General features: G+C 41.5%; 1 protein-coding gene across 2 annotated transcripts; it reads left to right on the top strand.

The window, feature by feature from the left end:
• Positions 1–669: 669 nt before the first annotated feature.
• LOC123512289 lies at positions 670–17,693 on the top strand. 2 transcript variants are annotated; one of them, XM_045268626.1, is made up of 9 exons: positions 670–745; positions 5,513–7,883; positions 8,442–8,619; positions 9,495–9,655; positions 11,439–11,623; positions 11,890–12,051; positions 13,371–13,589; positions 15,370–15,467; positions 16,274–17,693. In XM_045268626.1, exons 2-8 carry the CDS (start codon positions 5,537–5,539, stop codon positions 15,457–15,459), a joined length of 3,342 nt encoding a protein of 1,113 aa, XP_045124561.1. In that variant the 5' UTR covers positions 670–745; positions 5,513–5,536; the 3' UTR covers positions 15,460–15,467; positions 16,274–17,693. The 2 variants fall into 2 exon arrangements, with proteins under 2 accessions (XP_045124561.1, XP_045124552.1); XM_045268617.1 differs by lacking the exon at positions 670–745 and adding an exon at positions 772–904.
• The last annotated feature ends 6,829 nt before the right edge of the window (positions 17,694–24,522 follow it).

Below are 24,522 nucleotides of genomic sequence, written 5' to 3'. Positions count from 1 at the left end.
CTATCTCTCATTATACTCCCCTCGTGTCTTTTTTTCACTATCTCCTCTTCTTCCTTCTCTCATCTCGTGTCACTATTCTCTCTCCTTCACTATTTTTTTGCATTTATTTCCTGCTCGCTCTTTTTTTTCTCTCAGGGTTTGTTATTGTTTGTCTCCCGCCTTGGCCTCGGTCTGGGTCCAAAGAGCACTCATTTTGTAGACATTCTTTTTCCTTTTTCTCGCTTTATTTTAAAATATTTGTTAATAATCTATGGTGGAAAATTTAGTTTGTTGTATTTTGTCTTGCATTTTTGTACTTTATTTCGATAGAAGTTTTCCATTATATTTTGGTAGGTTCGCAAAAGTGTACGTCCTAATACAAGTGAGAGAGGAAGGGAAATAAATGAAAAAAACAAAAAAGCACTATAAAAATTAATGATATACACAAAAAAGTATAAAGAACCCCAGACACATAGAAAAAGTCCAAAAATCTTCAAAAAATCTAAAATGAGGTGGAAATTTCGCAAAGGTGACAGCACATATACAAAAATCAAAATAACTAAAAAAAATCTCACCTCACTTTACAAAAAATGCAAAGCATCTGTAAGAAAAATACAATCTACCATAAAACAGCAACAAAAAATCTTGAAGTTTCCTATAAAGCAAAATGAGGGAATAAATATCGGAAAGGTGCACGCCCGGAGCGGCAGAAGACCTCGCCATTGTTGTCACATCTCGTCCTGGGCGCCTTGTTTTGCCCGCCCTGGTGAGTATTATGGCAACACACTATGGCAACACATCCCGCCACCACAACAAACATGTCCATCACTACCACACATCACCACAAACCCCGCAAATAAGCCACAGCACCACCATTGAGCCAGTACATCAGTGTCTACATGAATTTTGCTCCTCAATGACCTTGGTTCGGGAAAATATTTACTTATTTTCCTTCTTTTTTTTCTGTAATGTGTTTTTTTCTTATATTGTTTGTTTTGTCTCGTTATTGGTTTTGTTTTGGTTTGCGGTGGTGGTGGTGGTAGTGGTGTATGTTTGTGTGTGTGTTTGTTATAATGATGAGAGAGAGAGAGAGAGAGAGAGCGTGTCTTTTTTACGGAGCGTTTAGTATGTTAGATGAAAGGTAAACAACAATAATAATAATAAGAGGTCTTCGTATTCCTAACAACAACAATAACAAGGGGGTGGTTAAGTCATACACTGAATGTGTGTGTGTGGCGCCTCGCTGCCCTCACACGCGCACACATCTGGGCGGCTGAGGAAGGCAGCAGTTATTGCCCCGTGAGGCAGGAGAGTCCGTGTCTTGGGGTGAAGTCAGTAGTCAGACATTCCCAGAGGGCAGAGTTTGGCGTCAGTCTCCCTCACTCTTTAAAAGCGTGCACCGCTGGAAACACATTCTTCTATGGCACTATTCTTAACACGTTCCTTCACAGATTACTTGCTTAGTGGTGATGGCCTCACATGGACGGTCTCCTGCAAAAGGCACTAAAGCCACTAATGGCCCTGCTGGCCCTGTGGCTCCAGTGTAGCAGCCTCAGTACCACTTTCTTGGTCAATAAAAAAGTTTTATGTAGGACATGAAAATCACAACATTGTTAGATGAGGGATTAGCTTAGGTCAAGTTGGGTTGGAATGCAGCAATGATTGTACAGGCATACGACACAAAATCTTAGTGTATAGAAAAAGACTTCCTGAATCTAAGGATTTTACAAAATATAAGGACTTTTTTCAATGGTGAGGAGAGCTCATTTTGTGTTGTAGGCAACAAAATGCAGCCATTGGTGCTTTCCCCATTAGTTAGTGTCAGACTGACACCTTTATAGATATCTACTCACAATTACAAATAGAATATGGACCCCCCCCCCCATACCTAACCCAGTGTTATAGCTGGCTGTCTCCCCCCATCATCAGTTTACCTAACTAATGTGACTGTGCACCCCCCTCCCCCATCTGTCAATGGTGGTGTGTACCTCCTTGACTCACCCTAACCTAACCTCTACCAGTCGTGGTGATGTCTGCCCTCACCCACACATGACCTGACCTCACCCACTCAGCACAGGGCCTCACCAGCCTGCTTGTGGTGTGTGTGTGTGTGTGTGTGTGTGTGTGTGTGTGTGTGTGTGTGTTTACCGAGTTGTATATTACAGGGTTCAAACGGGACGGGGTACGGCTTATTCAGACCGTGGCTGATTCAGACCTTTTTCTGGCTCTTTCAGACCTGTATTGATATATATTATATAAACACCTGTTACTGAGCGTACATTTAATGTAAAATTAAAGCAAAAGTTACCAGTGTTAAGCAACTTTGGCCACTGTGGATGAGGAAAAATACATCTAAAAGTAAAATTGCATAAAATAAGATTAAATGATGTAAAAGTAAAAACGTACAATGTGTTTATTGAAACCACCTAAATAAACCCATTGTAACCCAAAGTAACTCCAAATCATTCACTTGCACATATATATAGGCACACTTCTTTAGAAGCTGGCCAGTTGTAATCTTCCTATCATTGTAGTCCTTCCACACTCCCATAATACACCCTTGAATTTCCTTTACCTGTTTTCTTTGACGCCTCTTTAGTTTGTCCTCTTTGACAAGCTTAACCTGATTAGGTATTTCCTTAGCCTCTAAATAAAGCAGGTTTATCAACAAGTAAAATGGGAGGTTGCCTTTTTTTGGCACTTTGGTTTAGTTTATGATGCCATCCTTCAACATCATTATTTGTTCTTATACTGCGCCCAAATACTGACCAGTTCTCCACTTTCCATATCCTATGATGCAACCATGTTTCCCTTACCTAATCCATAAATTCTCTTACTGGTCCAATTACACCTACCTTTCCTGAAAGTTCACTAAAAGCTTCCTCAATATCGTCGTGGTGTAAAAATGGCAAAGCAAAGACTTTTTTACAATTTTATACACGTTGTCTCTCGTACAGTACAACGTTTGCAATCCCAATTCCTGAACTTTTCTCCACAAAGCTTGTGTGAAATGGTAAGCACAGCCCTTTATTACTGGGTCATTAAAAACTGATCTAATAGCTTTCCACAAACCTGCCTCAAAATCAACTACAAATGATGAAACACTAGGAGCTGCTGGTAAAATTTCAATGACAGCTTTAAGAATTGTTATGTTGTCCTTTGACCTCTTACCAGACATTATCACAAAACAGAAGGGAATCTGTTTCGTGCAGTCTTCACTCTTGACAAAACAATGAATAGACAGTAACTGATAAAAAGGCTGCTTAACTACTTTGAAGGTCCCATCTGAGTACCATGTTTTGCCTTGGACTAGAGAATTTGCTTGTTTGGCTGTACAGAATATGAAATGCTTCTTTCCACGAACTATAATGGTTCTTCTAAAAAAAACTCCTCTGGAATTGTTTCCTCAAGATAGTCCAGGTCCAGGTCAAATGTCAGATCACTGGGATCCTTCGGCCAATATGAAGCCCTTGCTCTATTAATTATTCTTATTAAAGTGTTGTGGTTGGCCCTTGCAGCTTCGGGCTGGCTTGGATCACTTAGTTGATTATTTATAGAGCTTACTATATTATTTGCAGACTCGAACACCTCAACTTTCCCTTTATTTTTACATTGTGCCTTAATCTGTACTGCTGTATGTATGCCTGGCCTTGCTGGATGAGTATGAGAAACTGCCCCTGTAGAGTAAAATGTATCTCGTGTTTGTTTAACATCAACTGAACAAGGGTTTTTCTTCCCTCGTACACTACACCTCCATTCTGCAGTACCATTTTTTTGTTGGTGTTTGAAAGTGAAACAATAACCATCACTGGAGACCAGTTTTGCCTTGCCCCACTCACTGCCACACTCCACGATATTGTAGGTAATTGCAGCACGTGGGACTGGTTCGTTGTCTTCATCACTTAAATGTTCATCAGAGAGAGATCTGGAGAAATATATTTACAGAAATATAATTATATGACCTATAAGACCTATAATTATATATCCTATCACAATATATATCACCTTCACACTCATATCACAGCACCGCCGCCACACTCATATACCAGAAACTACCATCACCATAACCATAATTACACTTCTCCTTCAGCAACAAGGGAGCTATGCAGCCGTGACACATCAAAATTAGAAGTCTCTGACTCCACCAGTGAACTGCAATTTGATGAGAACATGCGTTTTATAATAATATATCTTTGAAGTAAGGGACGTATAGTGTTTCAATTTTTGTAATCCATATATAGAACCAAAACAAATCAGTGGTCTATTACAATTATTTTAACAGGAACCTGTTAGATGGTAGCATTCCAGCATGTGAAGCCGTAGGGTTAACGTCCTCTGATGTACTCTCCATAATTGGAATGGGCAGGCTATGTGAAGAGTCAGACAGGAACTTGCATCGTTCACACGTAAACTCGTGTGTTACTAGCCCTTTTTGCAATTTACTATATTTATATTTAGAAAGCCCTGTGTGAAAAAAAATCGGAATTAAACATCAAGAATGGGGAAAATATATAATAATATGCACCACTGTACGTGTGGACTCTAACCACTAAACTCCTGATTACAAGGCGACTACATACGCAAGCCACTCGGCTGTGAAGGTTTGTGAATACTTGTGTGTAACGCACAGAGTTATATGTACCTGTAACTCTGTGGTCTAATGGCAGTTATTATGAATCACCCAAATTAACCAAACCTAACCCAAACCAACTCAGAATGAAACGTGTTTGTGTTCTTTCAATGCTATTATAAACACATAAAAATGCTAAGAAAATTTAAAGCCCAGGAGCAGGATCAGAAAATCAGGAAAAAACTCCTTGTAGTATAATTACCAGTGTCTCCACATCCTCGATGTTGCCAGCCACCGCAAGAATCGCAATCTTTGGCCTGGTAGTGGTCAGCCACTACTCGGTCACAAGCCAAACACCTCACCCTGTCAGTCATCCTTGCATGGTGTGAGGTAAGGAACTAACAGGTTATGGGCCTCTTTATGTCAAAGGTAACTTTGTGTTTGTGTTTGAATCATTCAAAACAGCCTAGCAAATGGTCCGAATGAGCCTTACTAATTATCTGAATCAGCCTAAATACATGGTCCGAATCAGCCAAGACTAAGGTCTGAATCTGATCCGAATCAGCCACGGTCCAAATCAGCCGGCATTCAAACGGGACTCATACTAACCTGTCTTCATATCTAATTGTGCACACTTTCTGGTGTTACAATTTCATCAATCAGACTGTTCCAAATGTCCGCTGTCCTGTCTGGTAAACTAAACTTATCAATGTTTCTTAGACACTGACTTTTCCTGTTCCTAGAATATCTTTTTGTCCATCCATCTCCATCTTTAATCAGTGATACCAGGTCTTATTTATTTATCTTGTGTGTGTGTGTGTGTGTGTGTGTGTGTTGGGAGAGTGGCACAGCTGTGGTGTGTGTGTGGGTTGGGCAGGTGGTACTGTGTGTTTCTGTCTGTTTCTCTATGTGTGGTGGTGGTGGTGGTGGAGGTGTAATGGGTGTTGTGTTGGTGTGTTGCAGGAGAGAGTGAGAGGTTGGTGAGTGATGTCAGAGAGTGAGGATGGCAGCGGCATCCTGGGTGGTGGCGCGGCGCTGGAGATGAACATGGTGGCGCTGCCCAAGATGGACGGGGCGCCACTGGACCAACTGGGGCTGGGGGGGCCGGGGGCCGGCCTGGCCCCACTGGGTGGTGGGCCTCAGCACTACACACCAGCATCTTCAGCCAGCCCCCAGGCACTGCTGGAGGGTGTGATGGCGCCGGGCACACGAGCACTGGGTACGGTGAGCCCTGCAGTGACGTTCAGTGGGGCGGGGGGGGCGGGGGGTGAGCAGTATGGCAGCCTGGATTATGTGGCCCAGATGCCGCTGGCCGAGGCGCAGGCCAAGTTCCCCGAGGCGCTGGTCAGCGTGGACAATGTGGCCTTTGTTGACATGAATGATGCCGCCATCAAGGGCGCCGCCGCCGCCGCTGCACCGCTGGAGCTGTACTTTGACGTGATCAACCCTGCCACCACTGCACCCCCACCAGCCGCCCCAGCCCCCCCTGGCCACCATGCCCGCCATGAGCACCAGACCCCTAAGGCACAGCTGCTAGAGCGTGCCTATACTGACCTGTTCCTGCAGCAGCAGCAGCAGCAGGAACAACAGGCAGCCCAGGAGCAACAGCAGCAGCAGCAGCAACAGCAGCAGGAGGAGGACAATGAGCCGGAGCAGATCCTGTCAGACGTGGGGCAGACTGGCCTGGCCCAGCTGGAGGCCGACACCCTGCCGCAGCCGCTGCAGGAATACCGCAAGACTATCAAGGTGGAGAAGAGGAGCCCTGCCCCCCCTCATCCCCACCACCTGCACCACCACCACCACCACCACCACCATCACCACCTGCAGCAGCAGCAACAGCAACAGCAACAGCAGCAGCAACAACAACAGCAACAACAGCAACAACAACAACAGCAGCAACAACAACAACAACAGCAACAGCAACAACAGCAACAGCAGCAGACACAGCGGCAGGTGCAACACTCACACAGACTGCAGCAACAGCAACAACAACAACAACAGCAGCAACAAGAGCAACAACAGCAGCAGCAGCAACAGAAATCATTCCAGTTCCAGCAGACACAGGTGCGGACCACTCAGGCCCTGCAGCAGGTGCAACAGCAGCAGCAACAACAGCAACAACAACAGCAGCAACAACAGCAGCAGCAGCAGCAGCAGCAGCTACCACAGCAGCAGCAGCAGAAGTCATTCCAGCAGGGAGGGGTGAGCAAAGGCAGTGAGAGTGGTGGTGGTGGTGGAAGTGGAGGAGGTGGAGGTGGTGGCAGCAGCCCGGGGTGTGAGGCAGCGGCGGCAGCGGTGCAGCACCTGCCGCTGGTGTCCCGCAGTGGGCGGCCAATCCGGCGACGGCCGGAATATGTGGAGTATGTGAGCCAGAACCTGAAAGAGGAGGAAGAGGGTCCGGCGCCCCCTGCCCCGCCACCCCCACCGGTTCTGGAGCTGCCGGTGAAGGTGGAGGCCATGGCTGGCATGGAGTTTGAGGAGGAGGAGGTGCCGGAGGAGGAAGAGGATCCCCTGGAGGAGGATGGGGACTCAGGGGAGGAGGACCTGGAAGGAAGTGGGGGGCTGTGCTCCGGGGACGGCAAGAAGTCTCTGCCACACAAGAAGCGCATTCCACGCAAGCTGAAGGCGGCACGGCGGCAGGCCCTGAAGAGCCACCGGTGCGGCCAGTGTGGCCAGCAGTTCTGCACGCAGCACCAGCTGGCTGCGCACCGCCTCACACACACCCCGGCCCCCGCCCGTCCCAAGCCCTTCCGCTGTGAGATCTGTGGCCGCGGGCTGGACACACAGCTGAAGTTCTTTGAGCACCTGAAGGGCCACTATGAGCCCCACAAGAAGCACCGGTGCGAGGTGTGCGGCGGGGAGTTTGAGAGTGCCGCTGCCCTGCAGGAACACGCCCTGGTGCACTCCAGGGAGCACTTCAAGTGTGAGCTATGCAACAAGACCTTCCGCAAGGAGAGCATGCTGGAGGTGCACCTCAAGGTGGCCCACGTAGAGGAGGAGGAGGCTGGCGGGGCGGCGGACAAGCCCTACTCCTGCCTGGTGTGTCCCAAGAGTTACCGCACACAGATGGCGCTGGACTCCCACGTCCAGGCCGAGCACTTTGAGAACCCCCCGGAGTTCAACTGTGAGGACTGCTACCGGGTGTTCAAGTCCAAGACCAAGCTGCTCACCCACCGCAAGGCAGAGCACAAGGAGGAGGCGCCCCAGGCCAAGGGCGCCCCCAGAAAAAAGGTGAAGGTGGGCAAGAGTGTCAAGGGAGGCTACGCCTGCACCATGTGCACCAGAGTCTTCACACACAAGAACTCCCTCGTGTACCACATCAGGGGACACACCGGTATGTACCTCACTGTCTGTCCGTGTGTGTGTGTGTGTGTGTGTGTGTGTGTGTGTGTGTGTGTGTGTGTGTGTGTGTGTGTGTGTGTGTGTGTGTGTGTGTGTGTGTTATTGCTACTAAGGAACCATTCATTTATCAATATTTGCTTGCTATCACTCATTAAAAACTTTAGTTCCTGAGGAATTAGCACTGAACCCATCAGTATTGTACACAAACTATTAATACATGAAGCATTGCCTGAGGGCAGGGATGCACAGGAAGATATCTGTGGGTACTTAGATGGCTAATGTAATAATATCTTTTGCAGTACCTTTGCATATTGACTTAGTGTCAGTCACTAAAGTAACATTATGTTCCATGTTAGGTTATTGGAGGATTCAGGGAGATGATTTTTATCACTCGGGGGGGGGTTCAGAACCTCTGTTTTAGGAGGAAGTTAACAGCAGCCTTCAGTCACACTCTACCACACACACACACATACACACGCACACACACCAGCACAGCCTAACACTTTCTCTCCACCCTCTTTGCCCCGCCCCACCCCACCCCACCCTGCAGGAGAGCGTCCGCACCAGTGTGAGCAGTGTGGCAAGTCGTTTTACGCAGCCAGCGCCCTTAAGGTGCACCTCAGGCTGCACAGCGGGGAGAAGCCCTACAAGTGCCAGAAGTGTGAAAAGTACTTCAGACAGTGGGGTGACTTGCGCTACCACACCGACTCTGTGCACTCTGAGAAAAGGTAGGGGTGTGTGTGTGTGTGTGTGTGTGTGTGTGTGTGTGTGTGTGTGTGTGTGTGTGTAATTCACCTCGGTCACCTGCTGGTCAGCCAGCCAGTCTTCCCCTTTACAGAGCAAGCTCAGAGCTCATAGACCGATCTTTGGGTAGGACTGAGACCACATCAACACACAACACACACCGGGACAGCGAGGCCACAACCCCTCCAGTTACATCCCGTACCTATTTACTGCTAGGTGAACACACGCCACACATTAAGAGGCTTGCCCATTTGCCTTGCCGCTTACTGGGACTCGAACCCGGCCCTCTCGATTGTGAGTTGAGCGTGCTAACCACTACACTACGCGGTGTGTGTGTGTGTGTTTCACTGTTTGATCTGGTGCAGTCTCTGATGAGACAGCCAGACGTTACCCTACGGAACGAGCTCAGAGCTCATTATTTCCGATCTTCGGATAGGCCTGAGACCAGGCACACACCACACACCGGGACAACAAGGTCACAACTCCTTGATTTACATCCCGTACCTACTCACTGCTAGGTGAACAGGGGCTACACGTGAAAGGAGACACACCCAAATATCTCCACCCGGCCGGGGAATTGAACCCCGGTCCTCTGGCTTGTGAAGCCAGCGCTCTAACCACTGAGCTACCGGGCGTGTGTGTGTGTGTGTGTAGTGGGGAACAGGTGTGTTCAACTAGCTTTTCTTCATTTAAATCTAACAGAACCCAACCCTAAACCAACTTAACCTAACCTAACCTAACCTAAGAAAATAAATAAAAAATAAATAATAGAAAAGAATAAATAAAATAGAATAAATAAACAAATATCAGTAACCTAACCTAACCTGACCTGACCTAATCTTTCCCTCCACCCCCGCAGACAGTACCAGTGTGAGTTCTGCGGCAAGGACTTCAAGCGCAAGTACTGTTTGGTTGTCCACCGCCGCATCCACACGGGAGAGAAGAATTACAAGTGTGAATTTTGCGGCAAGGCGTTCCGAGCTGCCTCTTACCTCCAGAACCACAAACGCATACACACTGGTACGTCATGTTTGTCTGGGGTGTGGAGGAAGTTTGTGGGGTTCTTGAGTGTTTGGCAGGGTGTAAGGAAGTTATTGGGGTTTTCTAATAAGAGTGGTAAGGTGTAAAGGAAGTTACTGGGGTTTTCTAGTAAGAGTGGCAGGGTGTAAGGAAAGTTATTGGGGTTTTTGAGAGTGTTTGGCAGGGTGTAAAGGAATTTAATGGTGTTTTTGAGAGTGTTTGGCAGGGTGTAAGGGAAGTTTTGGGCTTTTCAAGGATGTTTTTATGATACTAGTAGTTTGACAGGGTGTAAAGGAAGTTATTGGGGTTTTCAGGGTGTAAGGGAAGTTATTGGTGTTTTCAAGGATGTAAGAGAAGTTATTGGTATTTTCAAGGGTGTAAGGGAAGTTATTGGTATTTTCAAGGGTGTAAGGGAAGTTATTGGGGTTTTCAAGGGTGTAAGGGAAGTTATTGGTATTTTCAAGGGTGTAAGGGAAGTTATTGGGGTTTTCAAGGGTGTAAGAGAAGTTATTGGGGTTTTCAAGGGTGTAAGAGAAGTTATTGGTATTTTCAAGGGTGTAAGGGAAGTTATTGGTATTTTCAAGGGTGTGAGGGAAGTTATTGGTTTTTCAAGGGTGTAAGGAAGTTATTGGTATTTTCAAGGGTGTAAGGGAAGTTATTGGGGTTTTCAAGGGTGTAAGGGAAGTTATTGGGGTTTTCAAGGGTGTAAGGGAAGTTATTGGTGTTTTCAAGGGTGTAAGGGAAGTTATTGGGGTTTTCAAGGGTGTAAGGGAAGTTATTGGGGTTTTCAAGGGTGTAAGGGAAGTTATTGGGGTTTTCAAGGGTGTAAGGGAAGTTATTGGTGTTTTCAAGGGTGTAAGGGAAGTTATTGGTGTTTTCAAGGATGTAAGAGAAGTTATTGGTGTTTTCAAGGGTGTAAGGGAAGTTATTGGTGTTTTCAAGGGTGTAAGGGAAGTTATTGGGGTTTTCAATGGTGTGAGGGAAGTTATTGGTATTTTCAAGGGTGTGAGGGAAGTTATTGGGGTTTTCAAGGGTGTAAGGGAAGTTATTGGTATTTTCAAGGGTGTAAGGGAAGTTATTGGGGTTTTCAATGGTGTGAGGAAGTTATTGGTATTTTCAAGGGTGTGAGGAAGTTATTGGGGTTTTCAAGGGTGTAAGGAAGTTATTGGTATTTTCAAGGGTGTGAGGGAAGTTATTGGTGTTTTTAAGGGTGTAAGGGAAGTTATTGGGGTTTTCAATGGTGTGAGGGAAGTTATTGGGGTTTTCAATGGTGTGAGGAAGTTATTGGGGTTTTCAATGGTGTGAGGGAAGTTATTGGGGTTTTCAATGGTGTGAGGAAGTTATTGGTATTTTCAAGGGTGTGAGGAAGTTATTGGTGTTTTTAAGGGTGTAAGGGAAGTTATTGGGGTTTTCAATGGTGTGAGGGAAGTTATTGGGGTTTTCAATGGTGTGAGGGAAGTTATTGGGGTTTTCAATGGTGTGAGGGAAGTTATTGGTATTTTCAAGGGTGTGAGGGAAGTTATTGGGGTTTTCAAGGGTGTAAGGGAAGTTATTGGTATTTTCAAGGGTGTGAGGGAAGTTATTGGTGTTTTTAAGGGTGTAAGGGAAGTTATTGGGGTTTTCAATGGTGTGAGGGAAGTTATTGGGGTTTTCAATGGTGTGAGGGAAGTTATTGGGGTTTTCAATGGTGTGAGGGAAGTTATTGGGGTTATCTAGTGAGTTTGACAGGGTATAAGGGAAGCTATTGCTCATCTCCCCGCCCCCCTTCTTGCCACACCCACAGGGGAGCGTCCACACCCGTGTCCAGACTGTGGCAAGCCATTCCGAGTGCGTTCCGACATGAAGCGCCACAGACAGACACACATGAGGGACGGCTCCTCCACCAGCACCACCATCACCGCACCACCGCCACACACCACCACACAGGCCGCCACACCCCAATCACCCTCACCCACAGTCACTGCACAGGTAAGGGTGTGTGTGTGTGTGTGTTTATTTATGTTTTTTTTTCTATCAGATTTTTTTTTTTTTTTTTTTTTTATCTCTCTCTCTCTCTCTCTCTCTCTCTCTCTCTCTCTCTCTCTCTCTCTCTCTCTCTCTCTCTCTCTCTCTCTCTCTGTATATCTTTTATTTTTACCTATTTTTCTCTACATATCTCTCTACTCAAAGCAAATTTAACCTAATCTAACCCAACCCAACCCAACCCAACCTAACACACCTTTTCTGACCCCCAGCTCGTCTCCAGCACCATCAGCAGCCAGCCACAGCTAATCCTGCCAGACCAGGTCGCTGTACCAGGCAACACCGAACAGCCAATCAGAATAATGGTCTCAGGTCTCAACGCACAGCACATGGCAGCCGCTGTACACCCACCGCCCGCACACCGCCAGTCCCAGGTGCCATGCTGTGCTGTGTTGTGTTCTGCTGTTTTGTGTTGTATTGGGCTGTGTTGGTGTGGTTCTGGTTGTTTGAAAGGGTGTATGTGAAGTTATTGGGGTTTTCAAGGGTGTTTTTGGGTTTGTAGTTGAAGTTGTTGGGGTTTTCAAGGGTTTTAATGGTTGTAATTGGAGTTATTGCAGTTTTTAAGGGTATTTTCATGGTTGTAATAGTTTGGAAGGGTGGTTGGGGTTTTCAATAGTTTAGAAGTTGTTTGTGTAAGGGTGTTTCACAGTTGTAATAGTTTGAAAGGGTTAAAGGAAGTTGTGGGGTGTTTTGTGGTTGTTATAGCTTGAAAGGGTGTAAAGGAAGTTGTTGGTGTAATTAAGGGTATTTTTGTGGTTATAGTTGAAGTTGTTTGGGTTTTTAAAGGTGTTTTCATGGGTGTAATAATTTGAAAGGGTGAAAAAGGAAGTTATTGGAGTTTTCAAGGGTGTTCTTTGGGTTGTAGTTGAAGTTGTTTGGGTTTTTAAGGGTGTTTTCACAGTTGTAATAGTTTGAAAGGGTGTAAAGGAAGTTGTGGTTTTCGAGGGTGTTTTTGTGGTTGTTATAGCTTGAAAGGGTGTAAAGGAAGTTGTTGGTGTAATTAAGGGTATTTTTGTGGTTATAGTTGAAGTTGTTTGGGTTTTTAAGGGTGTTTTCATGGGTGTAATAATTTGAAAGGGTGAAAAAGGAAGTTATTGGGGTTTTCAAGGGTGCTTTTGGAGTTGTAGTTGAAGTTGTTTGGGATTTTGAGGGTGTTTTCATGGTTGTAATAATTTGTATTTTTTGTGTTTTGCATGGTGTTTCAAAATCTGAGTTTTATTTCTTTAAGTGTGTTTTCATGCTTCTTGTTGTTTGAAAGGGTATAAAGGAAGTTATTTGGGGATTTCAAGGGTGTTTTTCTGTGTTATGATATTTTGATAGGGTGTAAAGGAAGTTATTTGGGAATTTCAAGGGTGTTTTTCTGTGTTATGATATTTTGATAGGGTGTACAAGGGTGTTTTTCAGGGTTATGATATTTTGATAGGGTGTAGAGGAAGTTATTTGGGGTTTTCAAGGGTGTTTTTTGCAGTTATAATAGTTTGGTAGGGTGTTAGGGAAAGTATTGGGGTTTTTAAGGGTGTTTTTGGGGTTATGATAGTTTGGTAGGGTGTATGGGAAAGTATTGAGGTTTTGAAGGGTGTTTGGCAGTCCAGATTTGGGTTTTGAAGGGTGATTGACAGTCTGGATTTGGGTTTTTAAGGGTGTTTGGCAGTCTGAATTTGGGATTTCAACGTTCTCTTGCCCTCCCTGACAGCACGTGGCAGTCCCAGTATCCGGGAGCATTGCCACCCTGACCACAGCGCCGGTGTCCCCAGGCGGCACCACCACGCTGAGCCCCGAGGTGATCATCATGGACGACACCACACACCAACCCATCAACCTCAACATCATCCCTCGCATGATTGCCACGGACCAGGTTGCCTCGTCCCCACACAGCAGCCACGCGCTAGTCACCGAGGAGGAGGTGGGGGAGGTGAGTGTCGCCCAGTGTGGTGTGGTGGGGTTAGGTTGGGTTAGCTTAGGTTAGGTTAGTTTGGGTTGGGGTTGGGTTGGTTAGGTTGGGTTGGGTTAGGTTAGGTTAGATTGGGGTTGGTTAGGTTAGGTTAGGTTAGGTTGAGTTTGGGTTGGGTTAACTTGATTTAGGTTGGGATGGGTTTTGGGTTGGTTAGGTTAGGTTAGGTGTGGTTAGGCTGGACTGGGTTAGCTTGGATTGGGTTGGGTTAGGATTAGTTAGGTTGGGCTGGGTTACCTTGAGTTGGGTTGGGTTGGATTAAGGTTAGGTTGGGTCTTGGATATGGGTTAGATTGAGTAACGTTTAGTGTAGGAGTTAAGGCCAATGTGGTGTAGTGTGGTTAGGCTGGGTTAGGTGAGGTTAGGTTGAGTTAGGCTAGCCAGGTTAAGTTTGGTTAGGTTGGGTTTGAATTGGTGTTGGATTGAGTTAGGTTAGGGCTAGAAGTTAGGTTAGGTTAGGTTAAATTAAAAAGAATATAAAGTTTTGGTTTGGTTAGGTTAGATTTGGGTTGAGTTGAATCTGATTTGCTTTACTTACATTAGGTTGTGTTGTGTTGGGTTGGGTTAGGTTAAGTTGTGTTGGGTTAGGTTGGGTTCAATTAAGTTAGGTTAAGGTTAGGTTTCATTTTCTTTATCTTTTATCTTCTTAATTATTTTTTTTACTTGTTTTTGTTAGATTAAGTTTAAGGGTTTAAGTTAGGCTGAATTTATGTTTATTTTCCTTTTTCAGTTTTTCTTGTTTAGGTTAAGTTAGGTTTCCCTTGGTTAAGTTAGGTTAGGTTAAGTTGGACTGGTTTTATATTGCATTAAGTTGCTTTTTTATATAGATTCTTGTTCTGTAAGAGGGGGAATCTAGCAAACAGCAACAAAAACAATTAAATAAAAAGGTCCACTTAGATGCCAGTTCCCAAGAAGGTCCAAGGGAGTTGGATGTGTTAGGTTAAGTTAAGTTAAATTATGTAAGGTTAGGTTAGGTTAGGAGGTTTTCAAAGGCCACAGATATGATAAGCCAGGTTCATTAGACTTTCTCCTGTTAATGATGTAGAAATCTTAGTAATCTGTCACTAGAACCATAGAAACATCTTTTAAAAACCCCTGTAACTTCACTACAACTATTTTCAAAGACCACATATATGATACACCAGGTTTTCAAGACTGTTTCTCCTGTTAGTAATGTAGAAATGTTATTAATCTGTTACTAGAACCATAGAAATATGTTTAAAAATTGGCATTACCTCAATTAAGCCCTTTTGAAAGTAGAAATGTGACACAGAACACTTTCAGAACCATCATTAATCCACCATTCTCTCTCTCTCTCTCTCTCTCTCTCTCTCTCTCTCTCTCTCTCTCTCTCTCTCTCTCTCTCTCTCTCTCTCTCTCTCTCTCTCTCTCTCTCTCTCTCTCTCTCTCTCTCTCTCTCTCTCTTCTCTCTCTCTCTCTCTCTCTCTCTCTCTCTCTCTCTCTCTCTCTCTCTCTCTCTCTCTCTCTCTCTCTCTCTCTCTCTCTCTCTCTCTCTCTCTCTCTCTCTCTCTCTCTCTCTCTCTCTCTCTCTCTCTCTCTCTCTCTCTCTCTCTCTCTCTCTCTCTCTCTCTCTCTCTCTCTCTCTCTCTCTCTCTCTCTCTCTCTCTCTCTCTCTCTCTCTCTCTCTCTCTCTCTCTCTCTCTCTCTCTCTCTCTCTCTCTCTCTCTCTCTCTCTCTCTCTCCTCTCTCTCCTCCTCTCTCTCCTCTCTCACTCACACCAGTACCAGCTTGCCAATTCAGGCCGCAGCACTCTGGAGGTTCGTGGAGAGGAGGGCAGTGTGTATGTGTGGCATGGAGTCTTCACTAACTGAGATGCAAGGTGGGTACTGTACAATAAGGTGCAAGAGAGAAGCTGTGAGGATAGTAAGGAGGGAGAGAGAGAGAGAGAGAGAGAGAGAGAGAGAGAGAATAATTTAGAAAGAGAGGGAGAAAGAGGAAATAAGAAAAATGTAGAAGGGAGAATAATGTAGAGAGAGAGAGAGAGAGAGAGAGAGAGAGAGAGAGAGAGAGAGAGAGAGAGGGGGGAGGAAATAAGAAAAATGTAGAAGAGCGAATAATGTAAGAGAGAGAGAGAGAGAGAGAGAAAATAACACTAATCTTACTTTTTGCTGGCATTATTATTATTATTGTTATTATTATTATTATTATTATTATTATTATGTTTTTGTTATTGTTACTTTTCAATGATTAATGGGGAGAGAAAAATACTCCTTGTTTTTATTTATTTATTTTTTTCATGAGGTTGTTGTTGTTGTTGTTGTTGTTGTTGTTGTTGTTGTTGTTGTTGTATTATAATTTTGTATTTTCTCGTTCTAAGGGAAGTGTATTTTTATTATTATTGTCACTTCTTATCATTATTGTTCATTATTATTATTATTATTATTATTATTATTATTATTATTATTATTATTATTATTATTCTTATTCTGAGTGGATGTTTGTTAGAGTGTCATTATCATCACTCTCACCATCACTACTACTACTACTACTACTACTACTACTACTACTACTACTACTACTACTACTACTACTACTACTACTACTACTACTACTACTACTACTACTACTACTACTACTACTACTACTACTACTATCACCACCACCACCACCACCACTCCATTCCAGGTGGTGTTGACATCCTGGCAAGGCTGACCTGACCAGTGGGAGTCACCTCAGGCCCAAAAAACCTTCCAGAACCTTCCGGAACCTTGTAGAACCCTCCGGAACCTTCCAAGTCTACTGTATGTGGCTCTTCTCTGGTACCTTGGTTCTGTTTGGCTTGGTTTGTCTGTCTGTCTGAGTGTCTGAGAGAGAGAGAGTATTATAAGTGTTTGAAAGTTTTATTTTTACGTTTGTCGTCTGAAAATATAAAAAAAAATGCGCTAGAAATTATTTAAGTAAGCTTTTTGTACAATTCTTTTGAGCGTGTTTGAGTTTTTTTCATGTTTGTTTGGGGATGTTCATTTCATTTTCCTTTTTATTTTATTTAATCATTTTATTATATTTATTTGTTTATTATTAGTGGGTTTTTTTACAGCTGATTATATATTTTTTAGTTTTTCTTTATTTTCTTAATTTTTCTTAAGTTTCTTCTGGTTTTTTTGTTTCCTCTCTTATTTTTTTCTCTTGTTTTAGTCCTTTTTCTTTTCTCTTAGCTTCTTTTCTTCATTATTAATTTTTCTACCTTTCTTCATTTCCTCTTCCTTATTTTGTCATCTTTCTCAGCTCCTTTTCATTATGCTTTATTTTGACATTTATACTGGTGAAAAACAAAACAAAACAGCTTTATATGAGAGATTAACCATTCTGTCACTTCACACTCATCAACTCAATTTAAAAACACATAGATCCATTTAGAAGGCTATTTATTTATTTAGACCGCTATTTATTGTGTCATCTTGAACTTTTGACCTTGAAAACACAGTAAAATTGACCTCAACACTGGAAAATAGACTGCAGCAGGAGATTAGGTCAGGTTAGGTTAGGTTAGGTAAGGTTAAGTTATGCTGGGTTGAGTTGGGTAAAGCTGGGTTAAAGTTAGGTCAGGCTGGATAAGTCAAGTAAGATTTGGTTAGGTTAGGTTAGGTTGGGTTGGGTTGGGTTGGGTTGGGTTGGGTTAGGGAAAGGTTAGATCAAGTCAGGGGTTATAATGTTTGTTTCCTGCCAACTTACAAGCCATGAAAACACTGGAATATTGACAAAGGATTGACTGGTCATAGAGGTTAGGTTGGGTTAGGTTGGATTGGGTTTGGGTAAGTGTTATGGCCTCTTTGTGCCATTATTATTCAGTTTATTAAGGGTAAAATAGGAAGGTTTTTTGGTGTGTCTATATACCAGGGTGACACACACACATACACACACACGGCAAATACTACTATTACTTGTACTAATTATCGATCTGTCTGTCTATCTACTTATCTATATATCTATCTATCTATCTATCTATACCAGACTAGCAATTCCATACAAGGCAGCCCAAACAACAACAACACACACCCACACCCACACCCACACCCCACACCTACACCCACACCCACCCACCCACACCTTAAAATGCTTTCCAATATGAATAAAAACTTACATAGGAGTCAGGTGGTAAATAACGAAGCTAAGTCATATATAACTATTTCTATATATGCAGGTAACTCACGATTTACACGACAGATACGTTCCAAGAGGCATCGCATATTTCAAAATTCGCATATAACAAACTTGAAACTCTCACAGGAAAAACAATAGATAATATGAAGGATGCGGGATGTGGTCCAAATCGTGTATAAGCAAACCAATGGCGCAAATTTAATTAATAATATTTTTTCGTGGCATATTAACAAAAATGCTAAAATTAAACACGTGTAAATCAAGAGTTACCTGTACTTCGGTGATGCTTTAAAGACCGGTGAGTGAAAGCTTTAGTGCAGTGATCATAAAAACCAGTAGTAGGGCAAAGGAAAGGCTGGAGGCAGTGTGGTGTGGTGTGCATAAGACAGTTCTAGATTTGCACTTGTTAATTATTTGGTAGGGTGTGAGGGACATTATTGGAGTTCTTTGGGGTGTTTGGGAGTTTAAAAATGGAAGTTATTGGGGGTTTTCAAGTGTTTTTCATGGTTCTAATAGTTTGGTAGGGTGTGAGAGACATTGTTGGGGCTCTTTGGGGTGTTTGGAAGTTTAAAAATGAAGTTATTGGGGGTTTTCAAGTGTTTTTCATGGTTCTAATAGTTTGGGGTTGGGGCTCTTCAAGTGTTTTCATGGTTCTAATAGTTTGGTAGGGTGTGAGAGACATTGTTGGGGCTCTTTGGGGTGTTTGGAAGTTTAAAAATGGAAGATATTGGGGGTTTTCAAGTGTTTTTCATGGTTCTAATAGTTTGGTAGGTTCTAAAAGGAGTTATTGGGGTTTTGTGGGATGTTTAGCAGTTTAAATGGGAAGTTATTGGGGGTTTTCAAGTGTTTTTCATGGTTCTAATAGTCTGGTAGGCTCTAGAAGGATTTGGATTCTTTGGGGTGTTTAGGAGTTTAAGAGGAAATGATATGGGTGTTTTCAAGATATAATTGTGATAGTTTGACAGTGTAAAGAAAGTTATTGGCATTTTCAAGTGTGTTCTTCATAGTTCTGATAGTTTGAAAGGCTCTAAAGGAAGTTATTGGGATTTTTAAGTGTGTATTCATGGTTCTAATTGTTTGGCAGTCTATAGGAAGTTATTGGGGTTTTTGAGAGTGTTTTCAAGGTTCTAGTGATAGACAGGCTGTAAAGAAAGTTATTGGGATATTCAAGAGTTTTTCATGTTTCTAATAGTTTGAGAGAGGCTGAAGAATGTTATTGGGGGTTTTCAAAAGTGATTTCAAGATTCTAGTGATAATCTGACAGTTTAAAGTTAGTTGTGGGTTTTCAAGAGTATTTATTTATTTATTTATTTATTTTACTATTATTATTTTTTTGTTTATATTTTGTTGCAATAGTTTGGCAGCATTTAATGGAAGGTATTACTCAAACCAGAGACAAAGACACAGAGAAAACAAACTTTCCTACAACAAATCTCCATCTCTGTGCCACACTCATTCAGGTGACACACACATGGACACCAAAACAAACTCTCAACTCAGAAACACTTCATTATATTGGTCCGTTGAACTTTATAAGCTTCGGAACAATTTAAAGAAAGACAAACTGGCACTTTTGATGGACACATTTGATACTAAACAACCAAGATGAAGCAAAAATGACTGATTAAAAAGATGAGAAAGAGAGGAAAACAAAAACTGCATTGACTCAACACTAAGAGAGAGAGAGAGAAAGAGAGAGAAGTAAACCGGACTTTCGCTAACAAGGACACACAAACCCGCAAGTGTTCACTCACCCGACACTCTGAGACAAGCAAAATATCCCAAACACACCAAATATTGTATCATTACCACACTCAAAACAAAGAAAAGAGTAACAATACACAATCAGTCTTCCAGTACCACAGTCAGCATTAAAAAAAAAAGAGAAAAAAAAAAGCAAGAAAAATATCTCAACCACAAGCAAATACTGAACTTACTACTCTCAAAACAATGAAAACACAATCTTTCTCAGTACCACGGTCAGCATTGAAAATAAAGATACATGATAAAAACAAAAGAAAAATAGTCAACTCCTTACTACTCTCAAGACAATGAAAACACAATCTTTCTCCCATTACTAGAGTCAGCATTGAAATAGACACATGATAAAAACTAAAGAAAAAAGCTTGAACTCCTTACCACACTGAAGACAATGAAGACTAAGAACACATCACATTGTTCTCTCAAACACCGTAGTCACCATTAAAACAGATACACATGATGGAAAAAATAAATAAATAAATAAAAAAAGAAAATAAATAAATAAATCACAACCACACCAAATATTGAACTCTACTCAAAACAAAAAGAAAAAGTCAGATTGTTCTCTCAAATAGCACAGTTAGCATTAACAAGAAAAGACAAGAATAAGGATACATTGAACTCCTCCACACTTCTGATAATAAAAACACACCAAATCTCTCACCATGTGCCACAGTCAGACCATTAAAAAGATGACACATTTGATGAAAACACAAGAAAATATTAAACTCCTGAGCATACTCAAAAAAAGAATAAACACAATCTTTCTCTCAAACGCGAGTCATCATAAAAAAAACGACACATGATAAAACAAAAGGAAATATTAAACTAGCACACTAAGAAACACAAAATCTTTCTCCTTGTGCCTCAATCACCATTAAAAAAATGATACGCGATAAAAACAGAAGAAAATCTTAAACTTCTAACCACAGTCAAAATAAAAACGCGCAAAATTCTTCTCTCAAATGCCGGTCAGCATAAATAAACACACTTGTGATAAAAACAAAAGAATATTACGCTCCTTACCACACTAAATGAGAATAAACGCAAAATCTTTCTCTCAAACGCGAGCCAATGTTAATAAAAATGACATCTAGAAATATTAGACGTCTTACCACACTCAAAACAAGACCACACAAAAATGTTTCTCCTCGTGCCACAGTCCGCATTCACAAAGGGGCTTAGAGTGCTGGTGTGCTAATGGTGTGCTAATACAAGCCAGCACTCCCTCCCAGCACACCCCAGGCTGCAGGAACACACGCCCAAACACTGTTACCTTAAGTGCTTGACAATTTGTGCCTCATGCAGTGTTATTTCTGCAGCTTAGCGTCAGAAATCTTGGTCATTCGTACATACTACATATTTAATCCAACCAGCATTAATCTATGTATTCTTGGACCTTGTGTGTGTATATGTATAGTGTGTTGTATGGGTGTGTGTGTGTGTGTGTATGTATGTATGTATGTATGTATGATTTTTTTTTATTGTTTATTTACTTTTTGTCATGAAAGGAAAAAATTAGATGAGTTTTGGTGTTAGTGCTGTAATGTATAGGTATTATTTTGTGTGTGTGTGTGTGTGTGTGTGTGTGTGTGTGTGTGTGTGTGTGTGTGTGTGTGTGTGTGTGTGTGTAGTGTGCATTGCTGTATTGTGCTAATCTTTCAAAAGCTTAGGTGGAGTTAGAAGTAAGCTTTTTACAGTGCTTTTTGTCAGCCAGAACCTGTGTGTGTGTATGTATGTATGTATGAGATCTTTATATACATTCCAGCCTGTTTCAGTAGCCCAGTATTCCCACACGTGACAAAGCTATACATGAAAAGAAATGTATTAATTGAACCAAGTGTCGTAAAGTGTGTGGCAGAGACGAGGAGGTGAGGACACAGACTTGGCAATACTGCTAGACTCTCACTCACTCTTGTCAATTGCCTATGTACTCACTTCTATCTTGTATTGAAGCATGGCAGACTAAAACACAGCCATCAAAACAAGTCATTTATCACACGACATGATTAATGAAATATAAACCATCTGAGGTCTTGAAATGAATCTTTAAGGTAGTTTTTTGTTTATGTTTTGAAATATTGAAGTGTAGACCAGCCAGGAAAAGAGAGAGAGAGAGAGAGAGAGAGAGAGAGAGAGAGAGAGAGAGACATTCTAGCAATCTTGCCATATTGAAGTCATTGCCACACACCTGACACGCAGCATAGGTAAGATATATAACATGTGGCATGTGTGTGGGTTGCTGTGCATGTATAGAGTGTGCAGGTGTGTGTGTGGGTGGGTGTCGGGTGTGGACGGCAGGTGTGGATGGGACTCTAACACCATTGAAAAGTCTGGAATTTGGAAAATTTTGTTAATCAAAAGAAATGTAAGTTTTGGGAAGATTAGGAAATTTTATGTTGGAAAACTTTGTAATCTTTCTGTTAATTGATGTGGAAATGAGATGACTTGGATTTTTTTTTTCACTATAATTGGCCTTGTTTAATATTTTTCTTTGTCAACATAACTCGTATCTCAAAAAAAAATATATATATGTATGTAAAAATAAGAGAATCACTAAATTTTTACAGTAATTGGTCATTTTACATCATTATTTTTCTCACCATAACACCTGAAAAAAAAAGAAATAAAACAAACAGATGAATTAGAACCAAACGTGCAAAACACCTGCCCGAGCCACCACCACCAGCACAACACACCTGCGGCCACACACACCTGCTGCCTCGCGTGTTGGAAGGCTGCCTCTCCTTTCCTTTAACGAGTCGGTGTAGGAAGCGACTCCAGGACAAAATATAGTACAAATGTCTGCGCTGGTTGTCAATTGCCGTGTTACTGAGAGACGTGGGATTGTTGTTCATCATTATTATTCAGCGTTTGGGCTTTTATTCATTCCTATTTGTTTGATCTATTTGTTTATTTTTTGGTCATTTTTGTAAGTAATATTTTTTTTACTTATCTTTTATTTTATTTAGTTTTTTTTTTATCAGTGTGTACAAGAAGTGCATTTTTATTATTATTATTATTATTATTATTATTATTATTATTATTATTATTATTATTATTATTATTATTATTACTTGTGTGTGTGTCAGAAAATGTTCAGCTTGTGATATTTTTGTTATTATTATTATTATTATTATTATTATTATTATTATTATTATTGTGCTAAGATTGAATTAAGGGTAATTAATTTATTACTATTGTTGTTTATTTATTTATTTATTTATTTCAGAGGTACAGTAACAGTGGGATAAATAATAAAATAAATAAATAAAAAAGAAAAGGTAAAAAAATATAAAAATAAATAAATAAAGATTGTCTTCCAGGGAAACAATTTAAATAAGTAATTCTCAAACTTTTGCACTGAAAATATACAAAAAAAAAAGAATCAATGTTTTTGTGTTTTTTACAATATCAAGTTTGTATTTATTTTATTGCAAGTGTTTGTTTAGTTGTGTGTTGCATTTGTGTTGCAGAAAATGTTTGTTTGTAGCTTTGTGTGTGTTTCTGGGAGTTAATATTATTATTATTATTATTATTATTATTATTATTATTATTATTATTATTATTGCTACTAGATCTGTTTCTTCAATCTATTTTGCTATTATTTATTCTTAATGTTTATCTGCTTGTGTATTTATTGATGTTTTATTCTCTGCTTTGGTGTTTTGTTTATTATGTTTGGCGGTGTCCCCACGCGTCATGAAGAAGTGAGAAGCGAGTGGTGTTTGTTACATACGTGAAATGGTCAGTACATTATTACAACAGGTGCATCTAATAACTTTATTATTATCACCGAAGTATATTTTGTATCAAAATAAAAATTACATAGCAAACTAGATCATGCAAAGACTTTTATTATTGCCTCATCTATCATCCTTTTCCCTTTGTCGTACCCTGTGTGTGGTTTGGTAGGAAGTATGTTTGTTGTTTGTTCCTTTCTTATAGGGAATGCGTTTCTTTTCATTTAATTTCCTTTTGTGAAAAAATTCCCTATTGACTCACCACTGACAACATGACCACTGAGTCTGTTCCACTCATCAACCAGTCTGAGTCTGTTAGAGAACCAGTTTCTTCTAATTTCTCACCTAAACCTGAATTTCTCAAGCTTAAACCCATTATTTCTGGTTCTATCCCTGTTACTGATTCTAAGAACTTTGCTCATGTCCCTTTTGTTGTAACCCTTATACCACTTAAATACTTCTATCAGGTCTCCTCTTAACCCACGTCTCTCTAAGGAATGCAAATTAAGTTTCTTTAATCTTGCTTCATAGGGAGCATCCCTCATCCCTTGTATCTTTTTAGACATCCTCCTTTGCACTGATTCTAATAGGCCTGCCTATATTCTTCCTGTAATGTAAGGACCAGCAGAACTGTACCACTTAATCTAGATGCGGTCTGACCAGCGCCAAGTATAGTTTTAATATTGCTTCAGGGCTCCTAGTTTGAACACTCCTAAAAATTAATCCTAGTACTCTATTTGTCTTATTTCTAGCCTCTTTGCATTGGTTTTGCTGACCAAGATTGGAGCTAACTATACCTATAGTTTTATCATATTCTGAACCTTCCAGGGCCTCATTGTTCTTCGTGTACCTATTGAGTGGATTTCCTCTTCCTACGCTAAGTACTTTGCATTTGTCAATGTTGAACTGCATCTGCCATCTGTCTGTCCATTCGTTCATCCTGTCTAAATCTGCCTGCAAGGCGGTGACATCTGAATCTGACCCAATCAATCTACCTATCTTTGTGTCGTCTGCAGATTTACTAATGTCACTACCAATTCCACTATCCAAGTCATTAATACATATTAGAAATAACAATGGCCCTAAAACTGATCCCTGTGGCACCCCACTAATTACTTGGCCCAAACCCAGAATTAGATCCATTAATTACTGCCCTCTGTCATCTACTGTCTAACCATAACACTATCCAGCTTAATACTCTTCCCTCTATCCCGTGCGCCCTAATCTTCCTCGAGAGCCTCTGATGAGATAACTTATCAAAGGCTTTAC

The sequence above is a fragment of the Portunus trituberculatus genome, chromosome 4, assembly GCF_017591435.1.
Source record: "Portunus trituberculatus isolate SZX2019 chromosome 4, ASM1759143v1, whole genome shotgun sequence".
NCBI classification, from domain to species: Eukaryota; Metazoa; Arthropoda; class Malacostraca; order Decapoda; family Portunidae; genus Portunus; species Portunus trituberculatus.
The sequence above is the reverse complement of the archived record's forward strand: the minus strand, read 5'-3'. Positions and strand labels throughout refer to the sequence as shown.